Source organism: Schistocerca gregaria, chromosome 1, assembly GCF_023897955.1.
Source record: "Schistocerca gregaria isolate iqSchGreg1 chromosome 1, iqSchGreg1.2, whole genome shotgun sequence".
NCBI classification, from domain to species: domain Eukaryota; kingdom Metazoa; phylum Arthropoda; class Insecta; order Orthoptera; family Acrididae; genus Schistocerca; species Schistocerca gregaria.
Window position 1 is genome coordinate 573237997 of NC_064920.1, and position 25094 is coordinate 573263090.

Here is a 25094-nt window from a genome sequence, read left to right on the forward strand (position 1 = left end):
AAGGAAGAACAGTAGGATTTTTTTTATCAGTGAAGCAATTTCAGAAGACTGAATTCATTATTTTGGCCTTCTCTCTCCATTTTGGTATTAATATGATCACTAAGAAACTGTTTAGATAATATTAATCCACTTATTCACTTTACAAAAGAACAAAATATCATAAGATTTTTCATCAGTATGGAAGAAAATTTTACTTTTGGGCTCACTGAATGACTCACATTGCTCTCCTTATATTCACATGGTATTTCCCCAATTTTCCCAGTTTTCAGTAACATTTACCCCTAGAACAAATGTACCAATTTGTTTTTGCTTGTTACAAGAATTGCATCAGAAAGACACAATACTCTTACATCTTACTTTCAAGTTTTGGAAAGGAGGATAACAAACGATCAACAACAAGGTAATCAGAAATGGAGCTCCAGCTCAGTAGTTTACTAAGGAATCATCACGGCATTAGTAGTGAAATCACATAAAACCTTGGATAGATGGACAATGATTTGAATACCATTTCTTCCAATGCAAGTTCATTATTTTGTATTTCCATTTTTCATGAGATTCTGATAAAGTAATGTGAACATTGTGTTACATATGTTTCATTTCTGGAGCTACTTTTCTCAAACATTTTTTAGTTTTTCCTGACACTATACTCTTTGGCAGTGTTCTGAACTACTAGTATATTATTGATCATTGTGTTACTGGGTTAGTTTACCATGTTTTAGGACCTTACAAATTTCCAACAAAGAGAAATTGCCAGTGTCCTCTTGGTGAGTAAATAACTGCTAGAGATAGCATTATCTAGCATCATAAAGCAACAGAAATCGTATGAAAACTTTTGAAAGGTACAATAATGAAAGATAAAGTCTTGCAAAATGTCATTTTTGTAAACATACAAATGAAGCTTGTTGTAAATAAAACAGAAAGAAACTTCCACATGGGAAAAATATATTAAAAATAAAGATTCCAAGACTTACCAAGCGGGAAAGCGCCGGCAGACAGGCACATGAACAAAACACACAAACACACACACAGAATTACAAGCTTTCGCAACTGGCAGTTGCTTCGTCAGGAAGGAAGGAAGGAGAGGGAAAAATGAAAGGGTGTGGGTTTTAAGGGAGAGGGTAAGGAGTCATTCCAATCCCGGGAGCGGAAAGACTTCCCTTAGGGGGAAAAAAAAAAAAAAAAAAAAAAGGACAGGTATACACTCGCACACACACACACACATATCCATCCGCACATACACAGACACAAGCAGACATATTTAAAGGCAAAGAGTTAAGGGCCCTTAACTCTTTGCCTTTAAATATGTCTGCTTGTGTCTGTGTATGTGCGGATGGATATGTGTGTGTGTGTGTGTGTGTGTGCGCGAGTGTATACCTGTCCTTTTTTTTTTTTTTTTTTTTTTCCCCCTAAGGGAAGTCTTTCCGCTCCCGGGATTGGAATGACTCCTTACCCTCTCCCTTAAAACCCACACCCTTTCATTTTTCCCTCTCCTTCCTTCCTTCCTGACGAAGCAACTGCCAGTTGCGAAAGCTTGTAATTCTGTGTGTGTGTTTGTGTGTTTTGTTCATGTGCCTGTCTGCCGGCGCTTTCCCGCTTGGTAAGTCTTGGAATCTTTATTTTTAATATAATGAAGCTTGTTGTATAGACATAGTTTAATGAATATAGTGACAAATTAAATTCCCTTGATAGTTAACAAATCTTGGCTTGTGAGAATGCGAGAAGGTACAAATTGGAATTCTGGAAGAGTCTGGACTTATAAATGAGTAAGCAACCTGTTGATGGAAGACATGTTACAATTGTATTTTTAAATTCTGATATTGATTGGCATTTTGTATGTTCAAGGTATTCCTGGGCTCAAATGAGACACTTAGCATTACTGAACATCCTATGACACTTATATAGGTAGAAATAGTTTACCTTCTGCTGTTAGCCACTTCACAGTAGGTGGTAAATTGAAATAATCAAATACTTCCATTGTGAGTATTAGTAAACAATTGACAGAAGAAGTAAGAAGCACTACATAATATGAATGGATATCTTTGAGAAATGAAATAATGAAGGCAGCAGAGAATCAAATAACAAAAAGATGAGGCTCAGCAGAAATTGTTGGGAGATACATGGGATACTGAATTTAATTTATAAAAGGATAAAATATAAAACACTGCAAATGAACTGGTCAAAAGAAAAACAGGTGTTTAAAAAATGAGACTGACAGAAAATGCAAAATGGTTAAGAAGGAATGGCTACAGGAATAATGCACGGCTGTAGAAACATGCATGGCTAGGGCAAAGATAAACACTGCCTACAGAAAAATTAGAGGGGTCTTAGGAGAAAAGTGAAGCAGCTGTATGAATGTCAAGATTCAAATGAAAAGCCAATACTAACAAACAAAGCAAGAGTTGAAACATGGAAGGAAAGCTTGTAGTGATACATCCCATTCCTTGAGTGAGAGAGATCACATCCTTAGATACATATGTCAGAGAAAAGATGTTCGTCACAGAGAGTAGTTGGTCAGTGGTGAGCACCCCACTGTTGAAAGGTGTTTTAAATCATAGGTACTGATACCAGAGCTGAAGATCCAATGACTTTATGGACCTGTGTAGCACTCAGACAACCCAACCTGCTGAGGTGGAAATAGGAGTTCTATGGAGTGGTTGGTGTGGAAGAAAGAGCTCCATGAAATGTAAGAATGCAAAATGTCAAAGACAATAAATGTATTGTGACTTAATTATCAAGTTGAATATCAGATCTGTTATGTACATAGTAGAGACAGGCAGTATTTTGAGTTGGTAGCTGTCCTCATTTATCATGTATTGAGTTGTAATTTTGAAGACAATATAGGAAGGTGAACTGAATCTCACTTCTTATTTATGTGGTAGAGTGAATGAGAATGAGAAGTTAATTTTCAGCTGCATTATCTTCAATCTATACAAAGCTGAAGTCTAAGTGAAGTTGGACAAAGAAGGCACTGGAATTCAGGGTATGGACTAGCTGGACCCTGATTAATAATACTTAACAGCTACCAGATATTTGGTAAGCAACAATCATTGTATATAAAACGCGTGTTCAGGTGGCAACTTATTTGTTTGGTGCATGAGAAGAAGTATAACAAACCACTATGCAGCCCAAGCCAATGTGAAACACCTCAAGCTATAAAAGTGCAATGAATTTGAAGACAATGTTGTAAAAGTTGAAGAGGATGCAAATAAAGATGAGATGAAGGATACGATACTGCAAGAAGAATTTGACAGAGCTCTGAAAGACTTAGAGGGAAACAAGGCCCCTAGAGTAGATGACATTCCCTCTAATCGCTGAGACTCTTGGGGGAGCCAGCCATGACAAAACTATTCCTCCTGGTATGCAAAATGCAAGTCATGATCAAAAAACATGGTGAATAGTTTTATTAGAAACAAAGCAATAAGCTTCCATGGAATTTGATTTAATCTCCTTCTAAGTACTGTCACTGGCTAACAATGTACTTATCTCAATGTTTAATCAATGACTGGAAGCATTTCTGGAAGGCGTCTTTTGGAAGGGTATTCAGAATCTCTGTCATGGCCTTCTCAATGTCAGGAATTGTGTCAAACTATTTTCCTTTAAGCAGTGCTTTAGTTTTCAGAAAATGAGTAAGGCAGTTGTGGACAGAGAGTAACCCTTTTCTGGCCAAAAACTAATGCGAGACGTGGCACAACGCACTGTCACAATACAGGAGTAAGCCACTGGCCAATTTTTCTGGCCCCCTCTCTTTGTACATGAGTTCGCAAACACTGAGTTAACATCAGGTTTAGGCTACAAACCTGTACACCCAGGCTACAAACCTGTACACTCAGTGTACATGATTTCACTATGCTCTCAATATTAGAAAGGGGGGGGGGGGGGGGGAGGAGGAAGAAAAAGAAGAAGGAAGAAAGAAAGAAAGAAAGAACACATGAGTATGACTGTGCTATTTAAATTTGACTGACATGTCTTTTTAGGGTAAAGAGGTTCACTGGTTTTCCATTGGAACTCTGGATTTTCATCTCAGCATCAAACAAATGGATGCAATTTTGATATCTAGTTACAATTTTGGGCATGAAGTCCGAACCTAAATGAAGATGATCATTCAACTCTAAGCAAATTGACACATGTTTTTTTTTCTTCTGTTCAGCACTCAAAAAGTCTGGGAACAAATTTTACACCCACTAGTCTAATTTGCAAATTATCAAGAGATGTTAAGTTCTTCAGTATGCTCTTCAACAGTTATCTACCTATCTGAACATACAATTTTTTTCACTTTTAGCTGCCTTCTGTTTGAAAAAACAATTTTTGACACTTTTTGCATATGTTCTTGTGGTTTTGAGGTTAATGGATATTCTGAACATTACTTGTCTTCTAATGATTCACTTTCACTTTTAAATCACTCATACCACTTGTAGAAAGTCTTCAGAGTTACAGCATTGGCGCCATACACCATTTTCAACATTTCATTAGTTTCTTTAGCATGTTTGTGCAACTTGAAACAGAACTTAATGGTCATGCATTGTTCATAATCCTTGATGTGTTACAGACATAGTAAACAGCACATCACTCTAGCATCTCTAGATGTTGACTGACAAGTCAGAATGAGTTCCAACTTGACGCTGCTTGGTTTGACGGATCAGGCTATTGGACAAAATACATCAAATGGTTGTAGTGTCAGCAGCTGCTGTTAAAAAATCAATCATCACATTTTTTGATCGCGTGTCGTATATATGAGACAGATCAAATACCCTTCTACTTGAAGAATATAACTGCTCCATTTCCAAAGCACATAGGTGCCAATAGGTGTGAATATTACCAAACCTTCTGTTTAATAAGTCATGGCTGCATAATACTGTTAGACATTATTTACAGAATAGAAATTCTGATGAAAGGTGACCTCAGGGAATGTCAGTTTGGGTTCAGGAGAAATGTAGGAACAAGCATGGCAATACTGAGCCTACGATTTATCTTAGAAGATAGACTGAAGAAAGGAAGACTTAAATATAATTTGTAGATTTAGAGAAAGTTTTTGTGGTGACTGGAATACACTTGTGGAATTTGGGCAGGGAAGTACAGTTGACACATTCCACACTGCTATGTATGCGGCTTGACTGTGCAGGTGCACTGGCGATTTTCAAGCAATTTTAATGAATAGGTATACAAAAACTTAGGGCCTCAAAGGTGCATTTCTAGCATCACTCGAAACTCCATACTTTAAACATCAGGAAAAATGCAAGCTTATATCAATAAAGGAGTACCAGGATTTCCAAAAACATGAGAAACTTTCATCTGGAAACAAGTTTTACATTTCCTATCATGATTTTGGGTGTTTATAATGAAAATAATTTGATTCACAGTAGGTTTGTTATTTAATATTTTATGATATAAAATGATTACCTACAGGGTGATTCATGAAGATATGCAAATATTTTAACATGTTATACAAGTAAAACTAAAGAAAAAAGTTCATATAAACTTAGGTCCACAATTGTTTAGGTATGGAGTTAGGGCTAATAAAAGAGTCTGCCTGATATTTAACACACTTCGCTAATACGAAGCCAACACAAAACTGTATGAGGTTAAAGTAAAGCACGATTTACATTTATGATGTTATTGATCTGGTGAACCTAATAAAACACGTCGCAGATGTTTATCTGCAATAGTATTCCAAAACTTTCCGAGAAGCAAAAACATAATTTTGTAAAATTTTTAATTTAGTAACTACTTGGCCCAATTTGTTTTTTTAAATGTCAGAAAATTGCACAAAGTTTTCAACAGAAGTTATAGATAATTTAATTTTCGAAAATTGATAGTAATAATGTTAACTGAAACTGTATAAATGTCAGATAATCTGCTTTTATTAATACCATAGCACATACGAATTCATGTTAAAGAGGAAACAATAAAGCTCAGTGGTAAGGAAGCTGTACAATGTACAAACAGTTTCACAATACATTGACAATAATTGTTCAAAAATGTCTCCACCGAGTTCAACGCATTTAGCTGCACATGTATGACCAGCTTTTGTTGCTTATTTCAGTTTCACAGGTTTGTTCTTAATTTTGACTATTGCATGCATTGCAACTATTGCAGAAACACATCTGGGACATTTTATTAGATTCACCAGACCAATAACAAAATAAACGGAAATTATGCTTTACTTTAACCTTTAGCAATGGCTTCATATTAGCAAAGTTGCTAAATTTCATGCAAAATCTTATTAGCCACTAACTCCACAGCTACAAATTTGCGGACCTATGTTTATATGAACTTTTCCTTTAGTTTTACTTGTAAAATAACAAAATATTTGCGTAACTTCATGAATCAACCTGTATATTTTATACGGAATTCACTGTCAATTGGTAATCTTGAAAGCAGTGAGATACACAGAGGCCTACATTGCAGTCTTTGCACCACCATCTGCTTTTTTTCTTATCCACTTGCCGGTCTCTTTGTTCCCTTTGTTGGAGAAAACTTTGCAATGATGCGTAATACTTACTATGTTGGCACTGGGGGATACTTTTACTGGAAAGTGACAACCAAAATTTCTGTCCAGGCTATTGCCATGTGTTGGTTCTAAAGATCAAAAGTCTCCTCCTGCTGCTACCAATTTCAAGCTAACTTTTCTTTATGAAGTCCACAATACAGATTTTTCTGTTTACTGACGTCTCTGAACAAAATAAAACTGTTCACGATAAACATTACAAAAACATGAAAAAAGTTTTTTCCATCACTTCACTGTTTTACATGTGAATTTGTAGTAAATGTACAGCTGATCCACATGATCTACACAAGTCTTGTTCATATTGTTGCCAGTTACAACGTCTGGTTTCATTACTGTTGTAATACCACCCTTTGAATGTACTGTAATGTCTTTGGTGGTAGCCTGATGTTTTGTGGTTAGACAGTATACATCACACTTATTTTTCCACTTTTCCACTTTGCTTCAGTTTCTTAGTTTTGAAGCTTTTCTGTTTTTCATTCCGTTTCCAACAGCTAATGTATTTTCTTCCCATAACATCTTTAGTAGAGGAAAACTAGTGTAGTAACTATCCATGTAAATACAGTGGCCTTTACCATAATATGGAGAACTGTCAGTCAGTCCTCCCTACTGATCATGTGTAAACATCACAGTTCTGGACGCAACCTGTTGCACCACCACAAAGTGTGTGAACTTTCATTCCAAATTTACTGAGTTTATTTTTCATGTATACCCTAAATTTTTGTATCTGCGTATCTGTTTGATTTGGTCTTTATGTTTCGCATAAAACCATCACTAAAAAATATCAAAAACAATCGTAAACATCAGTTCCTGTTCGCAAACAAGTGGCTCCAGATGCCGCCTGAAATACTGAAAACTGAGGCTGTGCGCTGTGCTCCTGCACCATTGCATTTGTTGCTGTACGATATGTTGATCATTGCAGCTCCTCATCTAATGGAAAACCATAATTCAAATAAGATAAAAAGAAAAAAATAGTGTGTTTTGCTCTTAATTACCGTCATCGTCACTGACGTCAATATGAGTGTCATTTTCTCCAAATAAAAAAATTCAGAACTTCACTTTCCCGGAGGCCTCTAGCTGTCACTTTCACGCAAAACTCCTACACAATTCCAAATTTACAGCTCCACACCATATGAAAATGTCATCAAAGAACCAATCGCTATACTGACAGATATTCTACTCACACAACTGATACACAGAACTCATCAACTGCTGCTGCATCTAGTGGACAAACTGCACTTATCTCACAGTAGCCAGCCATGTAGCTCATTGAAAAACACCTCTCAGCTACCGCAAAAGTTGCGCCCGTACGGGATACATGATCCGTCGCCACAGCCAAAACATGTGCACCCATAAGGTGTATGGGCATAGTGTTGGATGTGTTAAAAGAGATTAAACAAAAACTTTTGTGATGACATTTCAGTCCTAACAAAAAAGTCAAAGGTCTTGCAAGAGCAGTTGGAGAGAATGAATATAGACTTAACAAGAGCCTATATGATGAACATCGTCAAAAGTAAAAAATGGCAGTGGAATGCAGCTGAATTTAATTAGAGGATGATAAGAGCATTAAATTAGGAAACAAGACACTAAAAGTAAACCATACAGGATGAAAATTATTGAATTACTTTTTTTGGAGGGTCATCAGTCGTTTGACTAGTTTGAGATGAATTGGTTAGCACAGGAGAGGATTCCATGGCGGGCTGCATCAGAGTAGCACTTGCAACCTATGGCCACAATTATTTGCTGGATGTATTCCAATCTATGTCTTCCTCTAAAGTTTTTGCTCTCTACAGCTCCTTCTAGTACCATGGAAGTCATTCCCTCATGTCTTAGCAGATGTCGTATCATCCAGTCCCTTCTCCTTATCAGTGTTTTCCACATATTCCTTTCCTCTCCGATTCTGTGTAGAACTTTCCTCATTCCTCACCTTACCAATCCACCTAATTTTTAACATTCATCTCTAGCACCACATCTCAAATGCTTCGATTCTCTTCTGTTCCGGTTTTCCCACAGTCCATGTTACACTACCATACAATGCTGTACTCCAGATGTACATGCTCAGAAATCTCTTCATCAAATTAAGGTCGATATTTGATATTAGTAGACTTCTCTTGACCAGGAATGCCTTTTTTGCCATAGCTAGTCTGCTTTTGATGTCCTCCTTGCTCCATCCATCACTGGTTATTTTACTTACTAGGTAGCAGAATTCCGAACTTCATCGACTTTGTAACCATCAATCCTGATGTCAAGTTTCTCGCTGTTCTCATTCCTACTACCTCATTACCTTCATCTTTCTTCGATTTGTCCTCAATCCATACTGTGTACTCATTAGACTGTTCATTCCGTTCAGCAGATCATTTAATTCGTCTTCACTTTCACTCAGGATAGCAATGTCACCCGTGAATTGCATCATTGATATCCTTTCACCTTTAATTTTAATTCCACTGCTGAACCTTTCTTTTATTTCTATCATTGCTTCCTCATGTACAGACTGAATACTAGAGGTGAAAGGCTACATCCTTGTCTTCCACTCTTTTTAGTACAAAAAAAAACCCATGAGCACTTCATACTTGGTCGTCCAATCTTATTATTCCCTCCTGGCTGTTGTCCATATCGTATATGACCCATCTCTCCCTATACCTTACCCCCACTTTTTTCCGAATTTTGAACATCTTGCACCATTTTACATTGTTGAACGCTTTTCCAGGTCAACAAATCCTATGAATGTGTATTTTTCTTTTATCTTGCTTCCATAATTAACCACAATGTCAGAATTGCCTCTCGTACCTTTACTTTTCCTAAAGCCAAACTGAACACCATCTAGCAGTATATTATTCTTGTAAACAACTTTGATGCATGAACTGTTAAGCTGATTGTTCGCTATTTCTTGCACTTGTCAGTTCATGCCATCTTCGGAATTGTGTGGATGATGCTTTTCGAAAAGTCACATGGTATGTTGCCAGACTCACATTCCACACACCAATGTAAATGGTCGTTTTGTTGCCACTTCCCCCAATGATTTTAGAAATTCTGATGGAATGTTATCTATCCCTTCTGCCTTATTTGATCTTAAATCCTCCAAAGCTCTTCTACATTCGGATTCTAATACTGGATCCCCTATCTCTTCTAAATCGACTCCTGTTTCTTCTTCTATCGCATCAGCCAAATAGAGGCTTTCAATGTATTCTTTCCACCTATCTGCTCTCTCCTCAGCATTTAACAGTGGAATTCCCGTTGCACTCTTAACGTTACCACCCTTGCTTTTAATGTCACCGAAAGTTGTTTTGACTTTCCTGTATGCCGAGTCTGTCCTTCTGACAGTCATTTCCTTTTTGATGTCTTCACATTTTTCCTATAGCCATTTCATCTTAGCTTCCCTGCACTTCCTACGTATTTCATTCCTCAGTGAATTTTATTTCAGCATTCCTCAGTTTCCCGGAACATTTTTGTACTTCCTCCTTCCATCAATCAACTTTTCTGTTACCCAAGGTCAGTTACTGTCCATTCCTCTTCAACTATACTGCCTACTGAGCTATTCATCATTGCTGTATCTATAGCCTTAGAGAACTTCAAGCATATCTCGTCATTCCTTAGTACTTCTGTATCCCACTTCTTTGCATATTGATTCTTTCTGGCTAATGTCTAACTTCAGCTTACTCTTTATCACTGCTATATTGTGATCTGAGTAAACATCTGCTCCTGGGCACACCTTACAATCCAGTATCTGATTTCAGAATCTGTCTGACCATGATGTAATCTAACTGAAATCTTCCTGTATCAACTGGCCATTTCCACGTATACCTCATCCTCTTGTGATTCTTGAACAGGATCTTACTAGCTGAAAATTGTTGCAGAACTCAATTAGTCTTTCTCCTCTCTCGTTCCTTGTCCCAACCCCATATTCCCCTGTAACCTTTTCTTCTACTCCTTCCCCTACAACTGCATTCCAGTCCCCCACAACTATTAGATTTTCATCCCTGTTTACATACTGTATTACCCTTTCAACATCCTCATATACTTTATCTCTTCAACTTCAGCTTGTGATGTTGGCATGTATACCTGAATTATCATTGTCGGTGTTGGTTTGCTGTCGATTCTGATAAGAACAACCATATCTCTGAACTATTCACAGTAACACATTCTGTGCCCTACCTTCCTATTCATATCGAATCCTACTCTTGTTATATCATTTTTTGCTGCTGTTGATATAACCCTATACTAATTTGACCAGAAATCCTTGTCTTCTTTCCATTTCACTTCACTGACCCCTACTATATCTAGATTGAGCCTTTGCATTTCCCTTTTCAAATTTTATAGTTTCCCTACCATGTTCTAGTTTCTGACACTCCACACCTCAACTCTTAGAACATTAACCCTCCGTTGATTATTCAATCTTTTTCTCATGGCAATCTCCCCCTTGGATGTCCCCTCCCAGAGATCCGGATGGTGGACTATTCAAGAATCTTTTACCAATGGAAAGTTCATCATGACACTTCTTCAATTACAAGCCACGTGTTCTGTGGATACACATTACGTGTCTTTAATGCAGTGGTTTCCATTGCCTTCTGCATGCTCATACCATTGATCATTGCTGAGTCAATCGCCTTCAGGTACAGTTTCCCACCCCTAGGACAAGAGTGTCCCCTGAAACTCTGTCCACTCCTCCGCTCTCTTTGACAAGGCCACTGGCAGAATGAGGGTGACTTCTATATGAAATAAAATTGTAATACCTTCTGAACATTTTGTGTTACAATGTTCAAAGTGCACAGGTGGACGCAGGCATGATGGGAATTAATATGTGCTGTATGCTTTGGATTAGCAACGAAGCCCACTTTTATTTGGATGTATTCATCAGTAAGATAAATTGACACATCTGGGGATTGAGAATACACGTTTCATGATCAAGAAGTCTCTTCACCCTCAACGAGTGACTGTGTGGTTGCAATGCCCAGTCATGGAATAATCACTGAGATATTTCTTGATGGCACGGCGACTACCAAATGGTACATGAAAGTTTTGGTATGTGATTTCATCCCCATTATATAAAGTGACCCTGATTTAAAACATGATGTGGTTCATGCAAAATGGAGCTCGACTCCGCCAAAGCAGGATTGTGTTTGATGTCCTGGAGGAGCACTCTGGGGACCTCATTCTGACTCTGGGTACCTGGAGGCCTCTGGCATGGGCCTCGATAGGCCACCACTTTCTCAGGATCTGGAAACATGCAACTCCTTTTTTGCGGGGCTATGTTAAAGACAAGACGTACAGCAATAAATCCAAACTGTTGCTGACAAGGTGACCCTCCATACTGTAAATAACAGATTTTGATGTGCTTCAAGTATGCTGTAGAGGCACTTCCCCTGAGTACCCGGTTATCTGGTTTTTCAGCGATGGGCCTTGGTTTTTGAGAAAATCAATTTTGAAGTTCACTGCACACTTTGTATGTCCGTAACATTACAGATATTCCAAGGACGTCGGTGTAGCACAGCGGTAAAGGTTCACGGCTACTGCGCTGGAGGTATCATGTTCACACCCTGTTTGTGTATTTTTTATTTTTTTTTCAAAATCAGCCATATTTTTTAATTTTGTTTCAAAGAATATCAACAAACAGCATAAGGTACGTGAAATGGTAAAGAGATATTCAGTTATTAATTATTTCAAATATTCATTCCGTTTGTGGTTTGCAGTTGGAGTTCCAAATGTTCGTACAACAGTCACTTCTTGTATTACCTGAAATCGATCTCCGCCCATTATCGTCCCCTCTCCCATGAACACCATTAGCTGTAACGGGAACCCCAGCTCCTAGTTGCGGCCAATGAGGAAGCGAGTTGCATTTCTTTACATTAGCATCTAGCTACAGTGTCAGTTGCTCGCAAGGCTTCTCTAGTGCCGTGTGTTAGAAAAATTCTGTGAAATGGAAGAACAAAGTGTTTCTGTAGTAGTGCAGCCAGAAGAAGATTCAAACGTCAAGGAGTTGAACAAAGAATGAAAAGGAGAAATCACAAATGCCATTAAATAAGCCGAAAATCTACTCCATGATTTTAATCTCTTAACAAATACACCACCTAGCGTGATCTCTGTCAATTCTGTTTCAATTTGGTGATAAGATGTGTATCACAATACAGGATCTCTTGGCCGAAAGATAGATCATTATTGATGATGAATTGATAGATTTCAAGGAAGAAGGTGAATTGGGAGAATATGATGCGGTAAGTTTTACTTTTTTATGAATATTTTCTCTTTCTGATTAATGTAAAAAAATAATAATAATAATAAAACTCTCCACTTTGCAGTGTATGGGGATGGAGGACGATGGTAATTATGTTCGCGAAGAGTTTGCGCCAGAACCGACAGATTATGTGCCTCTATCCTATAAGGAAAAAGCAGTTGCTCTTCCAGCAGCTCATCCTAAATGTAGCTCGAAAAGTCCACAATCTCATGGAGTTTCTCGGTTGAAACATAAATTGATACTGTATCAATGAAAATTTGGTCCTAAAGTTCAAAAATGAGTAGATGAATTAACTGGGAAATACAGAAATGTAGTCATGTCCTGTACGAAATTCGGGAAGTTCACAAAACTGGTATATGAAGAATTTTTGCATTCTCTAATTCTTCCGAAAGTGTTAGAGAAAATTTTTTTTGCACATTATCTATTCATGGGGAGGGCAAACCAATTCAACTTTATACAATCATCTATTCACTGATAAAGGAAAGCAAACACCTGCACCCTAAAAGTGGTCACACCAAAGTGCACTCCTTACTGCCAGCCCTGTGATGTTTATTTTTACAGACAGGTGAAAATCTTCATGAAAATTATTCAGAACGCTCCCAACTTAATGAAAGACAATAGAGATCACTTCTAGGGAAGAGTCAATAAAATTACATTTACTAATCCAAAATCAATTCAGCACACCTAATTTTGAAAGCATGATTAGATACGCACGGTTCGCATAGAAATTAGCAGATGAAAGAGAAATCTTTTTGAACACAAAAGAATTGAGTGTCCCAGTATCGCTCATGAAGAAACCGTGTGTCTGCAAGACTGTTGCTTTTATAAAATGCGCGTGGAGCTGCAAAAATTTGTGTTTCTATTGTAAGTATCACCCACAATATAGTTCTGGCACGTCAAGCAATGTGGATGATGAAAAATGAGATTTTGTAATTTTTTATAACAAAAAATTAATAACTAAATATAGCTTTATAATTTCGCACACCTTACACTGCTTGATGATATTCTTTGAAATAAAATTGAAAAATTAGGTCGATTTTGAAAAAAAAAAAATAGTAATGTTACAGTTATACAAAGTGCGCAATGAACTTCAAAATCAATTTTCACAAAAACCAAGGCCTGTTGCTAAAAAATCACATAGCCAGGTACTCAGGGTACGTGCCTCTACAACATATTTGAAGTGCATCAAAATCTGTGATTTACAGTGTGGAGGGTCCCCTTGTGAGATGAAAACAGCCATTCAGGAGGACACCGACAGCATCAATGTTCCGACACTTCTGCTGGCCATGCGGGATTTTGCTATTCATCAGCACCACATCATTGCCAATGATGGCAGGCATATCGAACATATCATAACCTAAATCCGAAAATCAGTAGTAAGTTCTGCTATTTGGACAGCTAAATAAATGATGATGCCCAAAGTGGAGCTGATATAAAATGCAGACTGACAAAAGGAAAAAAAAAGTATTTTTGAAAAAGAAACATTTGTAAACAATAAAAATAAATTTAAAGACTGAAGTGTTTTCTGAAGGCATTCGTCTCATGTACAGAAATTAAACAGCGACAATAAACAGGTTAGATAAGAAGCGAATGGAAACTTTTGAAATGTGGCTACAGAAGAATGCTCAAGATTAGATGGATAGAATGACCTACACAACTCTACTGGGGAAAAAACAAATGTATGACATTACTAAAAGAAGTGATCAGCTGATAGGACACAACAACAACAACAACAGCAGCAGCAGCAGCAGCAGCAGCCTAGCCTTCAACGTGGCACAAGGTTTTCAATTACTGATAGCTTAGCGGACCTTCGTTGTAGAAGTTGAATTTTGCATCTTCATGAAATTTTCCATCTCGCTGTTATTCTAGAAATGCCTGTTGTGCAATGTTTTCTTCACACAAGGTAAGAGGAAGAAGTTACTGAGTGCCACATCAGGAGAATAGGGGGATGAGAGAAAATCTGACAGCCCAAAAAAGCAGCATGTGAGACTGCCCTGTGAGGAATGAGCTTGGGCATTGTTGTGGAGCAAAAGCACTCTCTTGCACAGCTTCCTGCAGCACTTTAGCTTGACATCCTATTGTGATCTGGGTAGCAGATTTGGTAGTATGCTACTGTGACAAGTTGTTCTTTATGAGCATAATCTGTTAGCACCCTATTGTGGTAGTCACCAATAACACTAATGTAACTAACATTCTCACATAACATTGTCCAACATGGCTGATCTTTCAGCTTTTTTGATGGTTGTGAATACACACATCACTTCCGTATTGTGGTGCACCATCTTTTGAGCAACAAGGCCTCCACTTCTCTAGTGATTCTTGATTCTTCACAGATACAGTCTGCCATATTGTTCTTTGTCATTCAAACTTGTTTGACCATACTGAAAGCGTCGATAGCACCTAAATGTTATGTCATATGATTGTACATTGTTTCTGTACACTTCCACCATCTCAGTATGGGTCTGTACAACATGCAAATGCAGAAAATGAATTACTACACAATACTTCACTGCATCAGTACCTTGCAACTTTTAGTTTGGCACCTCTAGCAGAGAGGTGTGGCATCAAGTTCTATGATTTCAATGTGTACCAAGCCTGTGAACATGTGCCTGCACACAAGCCAAAATTAATTATGCAATTACTTTTTAGGTGGTAATTAAGCTTTATAACTGGCCCTTGGATAGGAGTTTGTTGAAAGGTATTTACATTCGAAGATGATATGCTTCACAGTGATGTAAATTCCCACTTAGCTTAAATATTGAAATATGATGATGTAGCAGAAGAAAAGCCATAGTATAACAATAGAAACACCTCATATAAGATTTAGCCCTCCACTGCACTGCTTTGCATATGTATGTAAAGCAATGTTTCAACTCGCTTTTCACCATTGTTTTTGAAGTTTACCACTGGAAATTGCCTTGCAGATTGGCAATATTGTTTCATGGAAGTAACTGAAAAGAATCTGCCACTAAAATGCGCTAATGAGCTCATAATGCGACAAACTGTGTAGCTCCATCTAGCACACATTGCTCTCTTCTGATACTGACTCCTGGTAACTACAAGCGAGAACACATGAGTGTAAAAAAAATATGTAGTGCTTCTATAGCTTTAGAGAGCATACTGTGTTCAGTTCACCTTTTATTTCTGCTAATAAGTATGTAAGTACTACATGAATCGATTTTGTTTGTATATGTGCAATGGTGTGTAGTAATGTTCCTACACACACACACACACACACACACACACACACACACACACACACACACACACACACACACAAACTAACACACACTAACTGTGAATGGAGTCGCTCTCATATTTTTAAAATGGTTGACACTAAATGACAACTTATGAAGAATCCATGGGCCTAGAATGTCCATGTGACAAGTGAAGATAACTTAGATTTGGACAATTTGTGTGGAAATCTTACAACAGTAAATGATGTGGAATCTGTATATGGTGATAACAAGCATGAGACTCCTAGAAGGACTACAAATAATTCAAATAATGTTTTGAAGGATGATGATAGTGAACTTGTTGCTGATAAATCAGAACTACAAAATCCTGAAAACCACCCAAAGATATAGAAAAACTGACTTATTCATAAAGAAAAGCAGTTCATTTCCTACTGAACCAGATTTCCTAGCATCTGGATATGTTGAAATTCACCTCTTAAGTGAGAATCCAAGGAACCAGAACCAAAAGATCTACTCTGGCAGATATTATACCTCCTACACATATACCTATTCAAGCTAGAGACTCAGCATGTAGGAACAATTCAAAGGAATAGGATACCAAACTGTAAATTTTAAAATAAAGGAGAATGTGGGTATTCTGAGGGATATATTACTACCACTGACAAAATGGATATTTCCTCCATTTTGTATAAAGACAATAGCATTGTTTATTTTCTGTTGTTGATAATAATCCAACCCAATTCAAAAGTAATAGCAGTGTGCATACCTATAACACCAGGAGAAAGGATGATCTTCACTATGCAGGGTTAAATCTGACTTTGGCACAGAAAGGGGTAAATTATGCTGCCACAGAAGTCTTTGGGCACCTACCAAACAGCATCAAAAGCCTGACAGATAGCTAACTAACATTTAAAAATAAATTAAAAGAATTTCTAGATGACAACTCCTACTCATTGGCTGAATTTTTAGATATAAACTAAGCAAAAACCTTGATCATTAGTGTCATGCAATATTTTGTGTAATGTAATTTCTTGTACAGGCATCTTTTATTAACCTGACATGTTCCACATCATTACAAAGTGTCGTATTCATGATCTATGGAACAAGTATTAATCTAATCTAATCTAATCTAATCTACCTTTGTCGGTGAGCTGCCAAAATTGAAAGTGAAAAAGTTTGATAGAAACAAGAGAGAACACAATGGTACCATGTTCTGCTGTTTCCATTTATAAATCACAAATGGGAAATATAGATTTATTACACAGCAACTGCCAAACATGGTATTTATCATAATAAATGCATGGATTCTCTACATATGAGTACGCACTGAAAAAAGAACAGCAGACGTGCAAAGGAACCAGAAGTAATTTAGGACTTAATTGGCTCAAACTCTAGACAGACTGGTATTGGAGCAAAAAAGTGAGGTAGACCAGCTAGCACAGGTCCAGTAGAGATCAACAGGATTAAATATATAAGATCATTTTTACTACAAAGAATATAAGATTAGATCCTTTTAATCACTGGCCAGTGTGGAATGAGAAGAGAAAAACATGCAAATGTCTTAACTGCAAAGGCTATACATTTTTCATCTGTGAGAAGTGCAAAGTAAACTTATGTTTAAATAAAATCAAAAACTACTTTCCCACATAGTATAGCAGGTGAAGACAAGTGCCATCCATCCATGTTCAATACTACCATTAATTCTGTCAAAACCCATTGTTCATTTGGTGTTTAAAGCTATGTTTTTATACTTAACAAATGTTTATTAACGGTGTAATTTTCACACAGTTTTAATAAATGTAAAAAAAAAATATATTTTCCACAATTAAGTATTTTTCCACAATTAAGACGGTATTTTTTTCAACATTTTTTCTGAGACCTTTGAACAATTTCATGTAAAAAAATTATTTGGTGTTCTAAAGAAAGTGCAGAATGAAGGGTTAAATCAAGGTGTCTCCTCATAAATCTTACTCATATTCCCTCCAAATGGAAACACTACAATGTACTGTATTTACAAGGTCACCCTGCTTAAAAGATGACCCTCCTTTTTAAGAGGCTGCTTGTGAAAAATATGTTCTTTTAACATATTCTAACCAACCAAAATTACAAAATTTTACTGACCTAAGGTATATGCGTAAAAAGTTCACAACAAACATATTCTAAACTTTGCCATTTATTGATTGTCTACACTTGATAATACAGGAAGAAATAAACAGAAAGTACCTGTTTACACTAATTTTTATCTTCACTGTTTTTTTGTGTAGCCTGTCATCTCTGGTATCACTATTTTAAATAATCTTCATAATCCTAACAGAAGAGTGGCGAGACATATACCTTCATTGTCACACACATTTGGCGTTTCTTCCTAATACAGTATTTCTGTTATTGTAGTTACTGTCAGAACACAGTTCTTTTTTGAATAAATAACAGCTTTCACTTCTATACTGATGTGAGAATGTTACAATGTGTCTTGTTTGCCAAACATATTGTCTGCACACTGCTCTCTCATTAGCTGTGTAGAACTAGTAGCTAACACACCCCCTAGTGTTCCCACCGTACCTCACTATGAACGTCAACAACACTGCTACACTAAACACCAAGTACGCCACTAGTTCCCATCTAGACTTTTGCCAACTGCTGCAGGAAAATGTGCGATTGTGGAATATTTGTCCCATTTTAAAGTCAGTTCAATTCCGTGTAAAAGCTGGATTCAGGCAAACTGCAGTTTAAATGTGTTCGGCGTTCATAAAAAAAAAAAAGCCAAAATATGCACTGTAGATTGTCTTGGTTGCCAGCACAGCAAAATTTGCTACCTGCACAAAACCCACCCTCACCACACTCATCATCATAGTTCTCACTTTTCAGCCAAGCTGGTGTCATTGTTCTCCCTCCAAACAGTCTGTAGTGCTGCAACTGAGCAACAATGAAACACAGATGGCTTCTATGATGCAAGTAATATGCAACAATAGCTATTAGTATGTAAATAAAAGATCACAATCACTATTTAGTCCAATTCTCAAACTTTCGTTCGTCCTTATGATTAGTAAAGTTTGTTGGTACCATCTCCACAATGCATTTTTCTGCTCTAATTTGTCCTTGCGACAACAACTACTGTCAGTTTAATGTGATTTTCGTTTGTTAGACATTTAACTCTGGATTAATTTTCTTTCTCATTTCACATGAATGTCATCACCTTGTTCTGAGGTTGGGAACATATTTTCCTAGTATTTAAGACGTGAACAGTGACTGAGTATCTCACTGGCAAACCATTTGGTAAATCATTAGTTTCTCACAACCAAATGAAATACTAACTAGGGTTCAGAATCAAGTAATCGATTTTGAGGGAACCATTTTCATCTTTGAATGTTGCCTTTATATATAAAGCACCATAAATGTATGTATACAGTACCTACAGATCTACGAGAATTTTTATTGCAAACCTGTTCAAATAAAACAAAAGTTCGTAAGTTGATAGAACTGAATGCTATTTGCTCATGTATTTCACAAAACTGTCAATTTTTTAGCAAAGTGTTAAGATTGTTGTAGTAGCTATTTCATAGGTTCATGACTATCCCTTGCACTAGAGCAGCAAATCAGATGTCTGTATTGAACACTTTGGCACATCGGGAAATCTCAAACCTATTCAAATGTAAGTACAATTTGCTAAGTGCCATCCTTTGGAATTCTTCAAAATAAAATTGTACGAAACCCCAATGACCAAAGCTTCATCTGTAAATGTAAGATGACCCTATAATCATCCATTAAAAAATATAAAACCACTGGATCCAGCATTAGCAATAGTTTAATCTACAAGTCTAAGGTGACACTGTACTTTCCAAATTATGTATCCAAGAAAAATCTTTGCCTTACAATCAGATAAATATGGTACATATCCAAGTCCCTTACGTATGCCTCCAATAGTCACACTCACAGAACCATTCCTCACTGGTTTTCCTGTCACATGAATCAGCTCTACATATACCTCTATGATTTATAATAATTAAGATTATCAATTTTATTATTTGTAAAAACAATACCACTTAAATTCTCTGCTGTGAAACCCTATTTTTTATTTCATAAACTGATAGTTCTGGTCGGGCAACAGCACAAAATTGTACCAGAAAGAAGCACAAACTTGAGATATTTTTATAGTGCATAAGCTCTGTGTATAGTCCTTTACACACTTTTTATAAGTAAATTAAATCTGCAAAATTCTAATCCAGTATCAAGTACTTACCATTCCACCTCTCAGCTTCTGATTGTAGTAGTTTAATCAGACCTACAAAGAAAAATAATTTGTGAAACATTGCACATAGAATCATAGAACTGTTAATAAATTATCAAAAGACTGCTACTTTAGACATGAGGATAACTCCTTTATTCAGCTGCTTTTCCCACTATCTGCTGTCAAAGTATACCAACTGGTTTCATTCTCTCCACTTACTCCTCACAGACATTATTTTCTTCATATCTGTAACCTATATTAAATCTCCATTTCCTTTTGCTGTTTTTATCAACTTCTTTTTCTTCATGGGCAAATCATCAACTCCAGATGCTCAAGCATATATCTCCAGAGAAGTCTCCACCTGTTCCTGGTAGTGGGTTTTGATACGGGTGGGGGAAGAGAAGAGCATTGTCTGGTGAAGAGTGCAGGAACTAGATAGCATCAGGACAAGACTGTCAGGTGCAGTGCTGTGAGGCTGTAGGGGAGGGGGTGGAGGGTGGAGGGAATACGGAGCAGAAAAGGAGAAGAGCAGAGGAGGAGAAGAGCAGAGGAGGAGAAGAGCAGAGGAGGAGAAGAGCAGAGGAGGAGAAGAGCAGAGGAGGAGAAGAGCAGAGAAGGGGGAAAATGGTGAGTGCATTAGCAGAGAGCGGCGCACAATGAGATGACAGGACAGAGGGGCAAAAACTATTGGGTGGAGGGTGTGGGAACAGTACATTACCTTAGGTTGATGCCAGGATAATTACAGGAGCAGAGAATGTGTTGCAAGGTTAACTCCCATGTGTAGTTCAGAGAAGCTGATGGTGTTTGTCGTCGTCGTCGTCGTCCAGATGGCCAACAGTTGTTAAGCAGCCATTGAAATCTAGCATGTTATGCCACAGGATGGTCCACTTTGTTCTTGCTTACAGTTTGGCAATGGCCATTCATCCTGGTGGTCAGCCTATCTGAAGTCATGCCAATATAAAAAGCTGTGTAATTATTGCATTAGAGCTGACATATGACACGGCTGCTTTCACAGGTGGCCTGGCCTCTTGTGGCACAGGATAAGCCTGTGACAGGACTGAAACAGGAAGTGCTGCTGGGGGCGGGGGGACCAGGAAGATCTTGCACTTGGATCTCCCGCAGGGATATGATTCTGTTGACAAGGGGTTGGGAATGGGAGTGGTGTAAGGATGGACTAGGGTGTTGAGGAGGTTAGGCGGGCGATGGACCACCACTAAAAGGAGGGCAGGGACAGGCCTTGGATATGTTGTCCCTCATGGCAGGGCACGATAATAGATAACAGGTCAACAACAAAAAAATTTTGAATTTTTTTTTTTACTTTGATAGCTGATCTTTATAGATTTTTATGAGCTGAATCCAAACATAGCCTTAGTTATTTTGTATCATCCATAGGTTTCAAGCAATGTGCTTTTTATTCTAAAGTCATACGGTAAATGGGGAAATTAATGAAACACTGTTACAATATAAGCATGGTTTGTATTTACAGTAAGCTACTTAAAACAATGATTTATTATATAATAAAGGCTTCACTTGTCAGCTGGAATTGGTTTGTATTTTCTTTCTCTTTTCTCTTTGTAGCTTCCTTGTGTAGCTTTCTCTACGATTAGTCGCTTGCTGAACTTTGTGAAGTGACCAACAGTAGTCCCCAATCATGTTGGTGTTTCAGCGGCTTTGGTAGCGTGTTTCCACCATTAGTTTTGGATGGATCAATAAACAGCCTCCAGTCTTCCTATCTGTATTCAATACCAAACTCATTCATCAGACCAAGAATGTCTGAGCAGTACACTAAACAACCTTGTTGAAAAAGCTTGGAAAATTGCTGCTCTCTCTTTCAATACACATATACCCTGGTTCCAACTGCCAATAAGTTATTTTCTTTTAATCTAGAGCCAAGCAATTCAGCTTTATCTTTCGTTAAGCCCAGATCCCTAAGCTCAGTCTGAGTAAATTTTGGCTATAGACTTTCTGTGTTACACTGGAATTCATCATCGTTTGGTTCATCTAAATCAGATTTTACATCATAAAATACTTCTGTTGGAACAGAATTTAAATCATCTGGTGGTTCAGGAACTGGCAAATTTACACCATGCTCTACTGGTTGGATGGCGGTCGGAGGGTTAATGTAGTTTATCACCTTCTTGTTTTTCAAATTATGACCAGTAATATCAACACTGCAAAAGTAGCAATCATCAAAATTATTTCTTGGCTTCCTCCATATCACAGGAACAGCAAATCTAATGGTTTTCCCCCTCCTTTTTGTACCCATTTCTCAGATCTTCAACACACACATAACATACCTCATGCAGCACCCAAAATTTATGTTGATCACCAAGTTTAGATCCAAACTATGATAGATAATCCTTTTTCGCAAAGTCTGTAATGTTTCTTTGGTGTTTTTTAATCACAAATTCACCACAAATATAAGAAAAGCTGTCAGCAGAGTTTTTACAACAACAATTAGACATTGTACAGCAAGCAAGATGGCGTCGCGTGTAGATGTGGTTGTAAATTGTTCTGTAGAAATCGGAAATACATTTAATCTCTCTTGGTTCAAATGGCTCTGAGCACTATGGGACTTAACATCTTAGGTCATCAGTCCCCTAGAACTTAGAACTACTTAAACCTAACTAACCTAAGGACATCACACACATCCATGCCCGAGGCAGGATTCGAACCTGCGACCATAGCAGCCGTGCGGTTCCTGACTGAGCGCCTAGAACCGCTAGACCACCATCGGCCGACTTAATCTCTCTTGTTGCAACAAAAGTGTTGACATAGGTATCAGATTGTGTGCAGTAACACATATATGGGCTCACATTTTGAGTTTAGCGAGCGTAGGCACGATAAATGAAGCCTGTGACTGTGGCATGGAAGCATGTGACCTTCAAGAAACTGCATCTCTTGGATGCCAATGCATTTCAACAGGAACTTACTGTAGCAAAAAGATTTGCTCGCAATTTGGAGATAGTCATAAAACCTCTCACAGTGAAAATATCTAGTGACTGTACTGGGAGTGAAAATAAGAAGTGTTGCATTGTGCCGAAAATACCTTCACACGTGAAACACTACCAGCAAGTGTTTACAACAGCTGCGTCTACCAAAAACAGCTCTGAAGTGATTTCAGATGACAAATGTACCTGTACGATAATTCAAACATTGCAAAAACCAAGTTATTCTTTAGAGACTGTGAATATTCCCATGAAAGTGCTGCAAGTATAAAGAAATTATACAAAATTTAATAACAAGGATAGTATGTTTCCCCGTGGCAACATGAAGTGTTGTGACATAAGTTACAATGACAGAAAAGTGCTAGTTTTAGCTGATAGACATGGTTGAAATATTTCGAAGACACTTAGTGAAATGAACATTAACATAACATCTTTCGTAAAACCAGGTGCACCTGTGTATGAAGTAGTAGAGGACTGCAGTAAACTATCGGAGACACACACAAAAATTGTTGTTGTCTTAATAGGAGGTTCTAATGATGTGTACCATAATAATGCTAGACAGGCTGTCAGAGAAACAGTAACCCGTAAACAATTTACGAAATGTAAAGATAAGCCTCTCGACATACCAATAAGATATGACTTAATTCCTACATCATGTGTCAACAGAGAAATCGAAAACACCAATAGGAAACTACAGAAAATTGCTAAAGCATTTCCTAATGCATCTCTTCTCGAATGCCATTCCCATGAAACGGATCATTATACTAGGCATGGCACGCACTTAAACAACAAGGGAGAGTTATTTATGTGTCATCAAATGAGTAACATAACCAAGGGAAACAAGTCACAGACTGCCCTAGAAATGGGAATACAAGGACATCCAGGTGCTGAAAATGTAAAGAAGAAAAATAACTTGTCAGCTGGTGTACAAATCTAAACGAAAGGTCCATCTAAAACACTCTCCTATGCTGAAGTTGTGATCTCACCTAGAAGATTAACGTCATCTGAAGAAGAAAAAGATGTGACATCTACAGAAAAAACAGAAATTCCACATGCAACAAATGGGAAGAAATCTTCAGCAAGCAATCCAAATAAAAGGTTGCTGGGCAGAAGAAATGCTGAGCCTCTTTCACATCTCCATGATTTTTTGTGTCGGCCTGAAGAAAAAGAAGAGCCAACAGTATGTAGTGTCAAGTGTGTCCTTCCTGACTCCAGTGGATTCTCAGTCAGGTAATATCATCACTATTAGAATAAAAAAGCAAGAGGAAGGCATCTCTTTCTTCCATCAAAATATAATAGACCTCTTAAACAAAAGAGATCAACTTCTTATTAACATAAATGAAAAGGATTGTATAAATAATGCTCAGATTTTGCACTTAACTGAGCACCATGTTACTGATAAATGTGCCTTGCCATCTACAGTAAGTTATAGTTTAGTAATATACTACTGCACAAAAGTTGAGTAGCAATTTATGTTAAGGATAGTGTAGCATGCAAAGCTATAGATATTAGGAAATATTGTGTGGAACAACAATTTGAGGCATGTGCAACAGAAATAATAACTACATTCTATGTAATAATATTGTTGGCTGTCTACAGGGCACCTTCGGGTGACATAAAACCTTTTCTACATATAATTGAACCCCTGCTGTAAGGGTTACTTGCAAAATCAAAGGATATTGTAGTTTTAGGTGATTTCAATATGAACTTTATGACATAAAATAAGTAATAAACTTCCCAACAAGAAGTACATCCGAGTCCCAAACTATGATAGATAACATTTTTTTAGATGTAAGTAGACATCAGAATTATACTGTCAGGCAAGTTATAAGTGGGCTAGCAGATCATGATTGACAAATTCGCACTCTTTATTATGTTAATCTGTTCAAAAAAACAATTTCCTCAATGGAAATTCATAAGAGTAATGAACAAAGAGGCAAAAGAAACTTTCAACCATAGATTACAGCAAATGGAATGGTGTTTAGTATGTAGC

General features: G+C 37.4%; 1 protein-coding gene across 1 annotated transcript in view; it reads right to left on the reverse strand.

The window, feature by feature from the left end:
- The window catches only part of LOC126356542 (uncharacterized), a 75086-nt gene that overhangs the window by 6246 nt on the left and 43746 nt on the right, over positions 1–25094 (reverse strand). The window contains exon 6 of the mRNA XM_050007379.1: positions 20166–20207. Within this exon, the coding sequence (XP_049863336.1) occupies positions 20166–20207 (42 nt within the window). The remainder of the gene's footprint in view (positions 1–20165; positions 20208–25094) is intronic.